This window comes from Vollenhovia emeryi, unplaced genomic scaffold (genome assembly GCF_000949405.1).
Source record: "Vollenhovia emeryi isolate VEMERY1.0 unplaced genomic scaffold, V.emery_V1.0 DF939260.1, whole genome shotgun sequence".
NCBI lineage: Eukaryota > Metazoa > Arthropoda > Insecta > Hymenoptera > Formicidae > Vollenhovia > Vollenhovia emeryi.
In genome coordinates this window covers 25,290-34,090 of record NW_011967106.1, presented here as the reverse complement: position 1 = coordinate 34,090, position 8,801 = coordinate 25,290, and the positions used below count along the sequence as shown (strand labels likewise).

The window sequence follows — 8,801 nt, the reverse complement described above, 5'->3', positions numbered from 1 at the left end:
TAGAATCTTATTACTTATTGTTGGCTTATGGCCTTCCCGACAATCCAAGTGTATTCAATTTCAATTTATCTTTTTCTCTGCTATTCTATTAACAGGTATTATATTTCAGGTAAAGCTAGAGTATAGTTATTAAAAAATGACATATTTGACATATATCAATGGCAATTATGTAATTTATTTTTTGTAGATATCATTATTTTTATCATCTTTGTATATGCAAAATTAAATAAGATTATTATTAATTTATAGCTGACACCATTAATAACATTAAATTGTACTTGGAATCTTGTTATCAAAGTGTTGTCTTCCGTATTTTTCTTTATGATAGTCATAATAGAGTATAATGGATTCCGTCTTAACAATGAAGTTGTAAGTTGATGGCTTACAGGGTATCCATTAAATAGGATTAACCCTTCTATCAAATAAATGTTTATAGCAGAAAGTTTTTTGCTATATACAAAGATAGTAAAGATAAAAAGTTGATAAATTAACAGATGAAAAATTTAATGATGGAGCTTCAACATATACTTAACAAACTGAGGGACAAAAACGAAATTGCTATTATAGAAAAATATAGTCATAGTATAAAACTTTACACAGTTTTAATTATGAGTAAGACAATATTTATTAATTTTTGTATGTAATTATATTTTCAATTTAATATCTGACAATAAGCTATCAAGTGGAGAGAAATTTATTTTATTATATTATAATACTTTTATACATATACTTATATATAATTTATTATATGGGTCTGAAGCACTTATCACGTGTGTGCATTTGCAATAAATTGAAAATATGTTTAATAATAAAATAAAATAGGAAGTTAGTGAACAATTTTTAGTAAAATTGGATTTAAATAAGATTAAAAATTATTTTTTAATACGTGCGTACGGTATACGTAAAACGATTTTATGTATTAAGAGTTTAAAGAACAAATCTTTTTATGACTTTTAGCAATTGGAATTTGGTCAATATGTAGTGTTATTATAGTTCAAATTTGGTTCAATATAAATAATGTTGATTTACAAGTGAATTCATCTGATCCATATTATTTAATCATTATGGAATATTTCATTGATCAGCGAAAGTATTTTTGTTTGATTCTGTTGCACATCAACGCAGTAATTTACATCGGATTAATTACAATGTTGGGAATAGGTATTATGCTCATTACATATTTTAAGCATATCTGTGGAATGTTGAGAATTGCTAGGTACGAGTATGATCATAGAAATAAGATTTTAATATTTTAAATAACCGTTATACATATACCTTGTTATATACAATTTGTTACATTTTTATACAACATACTCTATTTTAAAAAAGTTTGTGTCAAAATGTATTTTTAGTAGAAAAATTGTTTAATTTAAACATTGAGAGTTGCTATGTAATTAAAATGTAAATATTTATAGCTATCGTATCGAGCGTGCAATAAATATCGATATTTTAACAAATTTTACGCTAAAAAACAAGATTTGGATGATTGAAGGTATAATTTGTGCTGTGGATACTCATCGGCAAGCTATGAAGTTTGTATCTGTACCAATAATATTTGTGCAATATATTTAGTAATATATTTTTGTTTTTGAAGATTATGCCTAAATTTTCTATCCACATTCGAGGTTATGATATTCATGGTGATAGGATGTTTGGTACTTTGCTTTAGCTTCAATCTGTTCCAAGTAAGTTTTCGGTTTCGTGTAATAATGTGAAGGTTGAATCGAAATTACGTATTAATAATAAATCTATCAAGAGACACATCAAGTGTACGTGCCCACGACACGGGCAGCGAGACAGTGTATTCTACATATATCAGGTATACATATACATATACATGTATACCTGAACGAATTGAGAGTAGGCACGACTGTCATATTTAACTAAGAAATAAGCAGATAAAAACTCAATGAAGTTTATTATGTGATAAAAATGTCTTTAATCCTTTTTATATTAAATATTAAGAGACTTTTTAAATATACTTTTAAATATACACCGATAATTTATATTATACAGGGTGCTCCGCAACTTTTTAACCGCTGTTCACGGGAAGATAGAGGGGACTAAGCCAAACAGAAAAGTCCTCTACCATTTTGCACTTGGAGGAATAGTTATTGAGATATTGAAGTTCAAAAGTCGCCGTATTAGCCCAACCTACTGGCAAATGTAAGCACGCGATGAGATCTGCCTGTTCATCGGCCGCCGCTTGAGGCGGTGCGCGGCGGGGACTAGGGAGGCGCGCTGCTGTCCGTCCACCGCTTACACAACCGCTCGCACGCGACATCGCGCCTCTGTACTTCTTGACGCGCACCGATCCGAGCGGCAGCCGATGGGCGAGCGCATCTCACCACGCGCTTACATTTGCCAGTAGGTTGGGCTAATACGGCGATTTTTGAACATCAATATCTCGATAACTATTCCTCCAAGTGCAAAATGGTAGAGGACTTTTCTGTTTGGCTTCGTCCCCTCTATCTTTCAGTGAACGGCGGTAAAAAGTTGCGGAGCACCCTATGTAATATAAATTACCGGTTTTTAACGTATATATATTTAAAAAGTCTCTTAATATTAATATAAAATATAAATATATGTATGTGTAAGTATAAATATACGTATATAGGTGTACAACCGTAGATGTGTACATGTCGTAGGTGTGTGTAATATCGGTATCAACAATTAGAAAAACTAATGCAAATATGCAGTCAAAAACTATTCAAAAAAGGGTACAGAGAATCAGACAGTTACAAGAATTAAATTAAAACAAGTAAATGTTTCTAAAAGTTATATGTTCAATAAAACATGAGAAATATGAATTAAATTAGAATTTTGTTTAAACAATTAACATAAAAATTATATATCATTTAAAGAAAGGTAATAAACAGTACACCAAGTATCCGTATGTTCTGGGAACAATTCTCATGTACAGTATGTCCATAACTTTAATTTCAGGTAAATATCTCGAAAACATGGTAGATGCAATAATGTGCAACAAAAAGTATGGGTTGTCATTTGATAATTTATAGTTAACCTTGGCAGGGATTTTTAAGATAATCACAAAATGAAACACATGTTATCTGTCCTCTTTCATATTCTACAACTTTTGTCTGAAATAATTGTTCGTATTTTTCGAAATATTTGCCTGAGACAATTAAAATGAGATGCTCTGTACTTATATCAATACATGACGTGTTGGTTTATGTTATATCAATAGTTTATAACAAATATCCATTTTTGTATAAATAACTTGTATAAATTATTTGTACAATCTTAACTGTGCAAAAAAGGAAAATTTGGTGTATTATTTATATTAATAATTAAAAAGTCTTACGTAATCGTAGGAGACTGATAATGTCCAGAAAATTTCTTAGCTTTTCCAGATAGCAGTATCTACGAACAATGAATTTTTACTGCCGGCTGTATATACAGTAATAAGTATGTTATACCTATTTATAACTAACCTTGTCGGACAGAGCATAACCAACAATAATAATCATATATTCGATACTGTGTAAGAGAAACACTCTTATGAACATTCGTAGAATATAATAGATTCTATTATATAGGGTATCTTTTTAATCTTAACAGGCAAATATTTCGAAAATATGCAAATATGAAATTGCATATTTTCGAAATATTTGCCTGTTAAGATTAAAAAGACATCCTGTATATTCTTAGAATATAACAGATGATATGGAAACATTTCTTGTTTCAGCGAATGCGACATGTTAAAATGTGTGTGTGCGCGTGTGCGTGTGCTCTGTTACATATTGAACTAATATATATAATATACTATGTGTTAAAAAGAATGAATGAAAAGTTCTTATTTCAAGTTAGCAATTCCCTATCTACATATATATGTATAATTTCGTAGCTACAACGTTCAGTGGTATAGAGCTCCGTTACACATACAAAAAATGTTACTGTTCTTATTACAAAGAGGATCCAAAGAATTTACTTTAAATGTCTGTGGAGTATTGGACGCATCTATAGAAACTTTTGCCATGGTAATATTTTCTAAAATATTTCAAAATAGTATACAGTGATACAATAATAAAAAATATTTATAACTACAGCTAATAAAGGCTTCGGTATCTTATTTTACCGTCATATGTTCTACACGTTCAATTTAATAACACCATGGTGAGGACATAATTAAATAAACAAATGTATTTATGCATAGGAAATAAATTGATAGACTCTTTGAACGTATAATGTAAATAAATGTTTCTCTCTATTAAGAGAGGAGATTTATTAATACACACCTCAAGTTTTTCTAATGTATTGAAATCGGTTATTATATTAACTGAGGTATAAACCTATATAATGTATAAACATATATGTATACACAGCGTATCATTAAATATTTTCCATTGTCTTTATATAAGATTTTCTCCATGCGCAATTTGGTAATAACAGATTACTTTATTCTTAATTAATTTACCATCTATACTAAAATTTATCACAGTCGTCAAATTGATGAGATGCCTATCTAGAGAATAGAGAGGGTCAAGTTCAAACCCTGGCTGAGGTAATATCTTCGCAATAAATTTAAAATAAGAATTACTTAGACACTAACATCCTGTCATGTCTCTTTCGTACCTTATTCCTTCGAATTTGTGCTTAATTAATTAATTTTACATTAACACTTACATAACTATTTAAGTGTACATAGTTTATGTTAATAAATAACATATTACAAAAATTAAGAAATAAAAAGAAAGTTTTTCCAATAATAAATAATTATAAATAACTAAATAGCTAACAGTGAGTTAACGCATTACTATTAAGCATTAGTTAAAAATATTAATTGCGCCGATTGCAAATTTAAATTTTAAACATGTACTTACGTAACGAAATTATTTTTATGAGTTTTAGATATCAGATATACTTGGTTTCAAAAATAAAAGCTAAAAGACATCCTTCACGGGAACCAAATGTTTCTTATGAGTGCGTATGTACACTAGAATGAAGTTCTAGCGCTGTAAAAAGGAAGTGCGCCTGCGTGGTTTTCCTGCAAGTAATTCAGTTTCATGAGAAAAATACATCTGTCCAATTGCCTTTATCATCAAATCGATCGCATAAATATTTGATTAAATTCTCATCAAATTGTGCGCGTTTGAGTCTAATAGCAAATTTTTGCACAATATAATATATTACAAGCACTATAAGTTAGGCTTTTATCTTGAAATTAAAAAAAACAAAGATGTGGAATATTAAATCAACCTGTAGGAAAAGTGGGGTATGCAAACTCCGTCGATGTTCAATTTTCGCAGTAATATTTTGAAGCTCATAGAAAGATGATATCTCTAGGACAGAATTATAATCTATGTAGAATCTTATTACTTATTGTTGGCTTATGGCCTTCCCGACAATCCAAGTGTATTCAATTTCAATTTATCTTTTTCTCTGCTATTCTATTAACAGGTATTATATTTCAGGTAAAGCTAGAGTATAGTTATTAAAAAATGACATATTTGACATATATCAATGGCAATTATGTAATTTATTTTTTGTAGATATCATTATTTTTATCATCTTTGTATATGCAAAATTAAATAAGATTATTATTAATTTATAGCTGACACCATTAATAACATTAAATTGTACTTGGAATCTTGTTATCAAAGTGTTGTCTTCCGTATTTTTCTTTATGATAGTCATAATAGAGTATAATGGATTCCGTCTTAACAATGAAGTTGTAAGTTGATGGCTTACAGGGTATCCATTAAATAGGATTAACCCTTCTATCAAATAAATGTTTATAGCAGAAAGTTTTTTGCTATATACAAAGAGAGTATAAAAAGTTGATAAATTAACAGATGAAAAATTTAATAATGGAGCTTCAACATATACTTAACAAACTGAGGGACAAAAACGAAATTGCTATTATAGAAAAATATAGTCATAGTACAAAACTTTACACAGTTTTAATTATGAGTAAGACAATATTTATTAATTTTTGTATGTAATTATATTTTCAATTTAATATCTGACAATAAGCTATCAAGTGGAGAGAAATTTATTTTATTATATTATAATACTTTTATACATATACTTATATATAATTTATTATATGGGTCTGAAGCACTTATCACGTGTGTGCATTTGCAATAAATTGAAAATATGTTTAATAATAAAATAAAATAGGAAGTTAGTGAACAATTTTTAGTAAAATTGGATTTAAATAAGATTAAAAATTATTTTTTAATACGTGCGTACGGTATACGTAAAACGATTTTATGTATTAAGAGTTTAAAGAACAAATCTTTTTATGACTTTTAGCAATTGGAATTTGCTCAATATGTAGTGTTATTATAGTTCAAATTTGGTTCAATATAAATAATGTTGATTTACAAGTGAATTCATCTGATCCATATTATTTAATCATTATGGAATATTTCATTGATCAGCGAAAGTATTTTTATTTGATTCTGTTGCACATCAACGCAGTAATTTACATCGGAATAATTACATTGTTGGGAATAGGTATTATGCTCATTACATATTTTAAGCATATCTGTGGAATGTTGAGAATTGCTAGGTACGAGTATAATCATAGAAATAAGATTTTAATATTTTAAATAACCGTTATACATATACCTTGTTATATACAATTTGTTACATTTTTATACAACATACTCTATTTAAAAAAAGTTTGTGTCAAAATGTATTTTTAGTAGAAAAATTGTTTAATTTAAACATCGAGAGTTGCTATGTAATTAAAATGTAAATATTTATAGCTATCGTATCGAGCGTGCAATAAATATCGATATTTTACAAAATTTTACACTAAAAAACAAGATTTGGATGATTGAAGGTATAATTTGTGCTGTGGATACTCATCAGCAAGCTATGAAGTTTGTATCTGTACCAATAATATATGTGCAATATATTTAGTAATATATTTTTGTTTTTGAAGATTATGCCTAAATTTTCTATCCACATTCGAGGTTATGATATTCATGATGATAGGATGTTTGGTACTTTGCTTTAGCTTCAATCTGTTCCAAGTAAGTTTTCGGTTTCGTGTAATAATGTGAAGGTTGAATCGAAATTACGTATTAATAATAAATCTATCAAGAGACACATCAAGTGTACGTGCCCACGACACGGGCAGCGAGACAGTGGTATTCTACATATATCAGGTATACATATACATATACATGTATACCTGAACGAATTGAGAGTAGGCACGACTGTCATATTTAACTAAGAAATAAGTAGATAAAAACTCAATCGATGAAGTTTATTATGTGATAAAAATGTCTTTAATCCTTTTTATATTAAATATTAAGAGACTTTTTAAATATGCACCGATAATTTATATTATACAGGGTGCTCCGCAACTTTTTAACCGCCGTTTACGGGAAGATAGAGGGGACTAAGCCAAACAGAAAAGGCCTTTCCATTTTGCACTTGGAGGAATAGTTATCGAGATATTGACGTTCAAAAATCGCCGTATTAGCCCAACCTACTGGCAAATGTAAGCACGCGATGAGATCTGCCTGTTCATCGGCCGCCGCTTGAGGCGGTGCGCGGCGGGGAATAGGGAGGCGCGCTGCTGTCCGTCCACCGCTTACACAACCGCTCGCACGCGACATCGCGCCTCTGTACTTCTTGACGCGCACCGATCCGAGCGGCAGCCGATGGGCGGGCGCATCTCACCGCGCGCTTACATTTGCCAGTAGGTTGGGCTAATACGGCGATTTTTGAACGTCAATATCTCGATAACTATTCCTCCAAGTGCAAAATGGTAGAGGACTTTTCTGTTTGGCTTCGTCCCCTCTATCTTTCAGTGAACGGCGGTAAAAAGTTGCGGAGCACCCTATGTAATATAAATTACCGTTTTTTAACGTATATATATTTAAAAAGTCTCTTAATATTAATATAAAATATAAATATACACTGATCAAAAAAAATAACGCAACAAGAAATTTACATCAAAATTTGGTGAATTTCAAATAAGCGTAACTTCGCGAAAACTGGTCGAATTGAAAAGTTTTTTTCATTTTATAGGGCAAAGCCTCTGCTTTAAGAAGCTCTTATTGGGATTTGCATTCACTCTTCCCATTTCCCGGAACTTTCTCAAAATCATGACCATGTTTTTTCATTACAAAATTGCACACTTTGACGCACTGTGCGGAGTGTAGTAATTTTTCTTCGCCAGTTCTGCTTACGGTATCAAAAAGTGTATACCTTTCTCTTCAATTTAAAAAAAGAAGTTCCTACGATTTTTTTTCGCCAAATCACAGCTCATTGAAATAACCCTTGTGTTTTCGACATTACCGACGATATCTCCGTTAAAAATCATCGTAGCAAGATCGGTTTTTTTTAATTAAAGCTTGCACTCTCAGCTTCAAAACTAGTCACCAGATTTTTCCTCGAATGCATCTGCGCTGCTGTAGCTTTTAAAATGTAAGGACATGTTTTTACCTAAAAACTAACCAACTTTGGCCAGGTACCCGGGCGTAGGAAATTTTTCCTCGCTAATTCTGCTCGAAGTATCAAAAAGTGTGTACTTTTCCCTTCAATTTAAAAAAAAGAAGAAGTTACTGCGATTTTTATTCGCCAAGTTACAGTTTTTTGAAGTAACCCTTGTATTTTCGTTCATTACCGTCGACATCAGCGTAACCCAATGTGCACGTGGAGGTTGCCGTTCGGATTTTGCACATCGTGTGGTCTTACAAGTCACGCAGCCTTCTTCCCATCATATCCCAGTATGTTCGATATGAATACACCACTGGCCCTCTTCAGGGCCACACGATGTGCAAAATCCGAACGGCAACCTCCACGTGCACATTGGG

The 8,801-nt window shown here is 30.7% G+C and overlaps 2 protein-coding genes and 1 long non-coding RNA gene across 3 annotated transcripts in view; all 3 read left to right on the top strand.

Moving 5' to 3' along the window:
- Window positions 1-747, top strand: LOC105559670. The gene is made up of 3 exons (XR_001008765.1): window positions 1-109; window positions 250-369; window positions 495-747. It is a non-coding gene; the product is annotated as an uncharacterized LOC105559670 (long non-coding RNA).
- Window positions 748-987: 240 nt separating this feature from the next.
- LOC105559705 lies at window positions 988-4,040 on the top strand. The gene is made up of 5 exons (XM_012008210.1): window positions 988-1,216; window positions 1,416-1,532; window positions 1,595-1,685; window positions 3,366-3,505; window positions 3,869-4,040. Exons 1-5 carry the CDS (start codon window positions 1,065-1,067, stop codon window positions 4,038-4,040), a joined length of 672 nt encoding a protein of 223 aa, XP_011863600.1. The 5' UTR covers window positions 988-1,064.
- A 1,259-nt stretch (window positions 4,041-5,299) lies between these two features.
- LOC105559669 overlaps window positions 5,300-8,801 on the top strand; it is an 8,582-nt gene continuing 5,080 nt past the window's right edge. Inside the window, exons 1-6 of the mRNA XM_012008155.1 lie at window positions 5,300-5,435; window positions 5,576-5,695; window positions 5,817-5,934; window positions 6,280-6,538; window positions 6,738-6,854; window positions 6,917-7,007. Of these exons, the coding sequence (XP_011863545.1) occupies window positions 5,648-5,695; window positions 5,817-5,934; window positions 6,280-6,538; window positions 6,738-6,854; window positions 6,917-7,007 (633 nt within the window). The 5' untranslated portion in view covers window positions 5,300-5,435; window positions 5,576-5,647. The remainder of the gene's footprint in view (window positions 5,436-5,575; window positions 5,696-5,816; window positions 5,935-6,279; window positions 6,539-6,737; window positions 6,855-6,916; window positions 7,008-8,801) is intronic.

Excerpts from the sequence above, each read along its gene's own strand:
- LOC105559705 (XM_012008210.1), top strand. The coding sequence starts at position 1,065 with ATGGAATATTTCATTGATCAGCGAAAGTATTTTTGTTTGATTCTGTTG. Across the intron at positions 1,533-1,594 it reads ACTCATCGGCAAGCTATGAA|ATTATGCCTAAATTTTCTAT; the intron begins GTTTGTATCTGT and ends TTGTTTTTGAAG. Across the intron at positions 3,506-3,868 it reads AATCATATATTCGATACTGT|CTACAACGTTCAGTGGTATA; the intron begins GTAAGAGAAACA and ends ATAATTTCGTAG.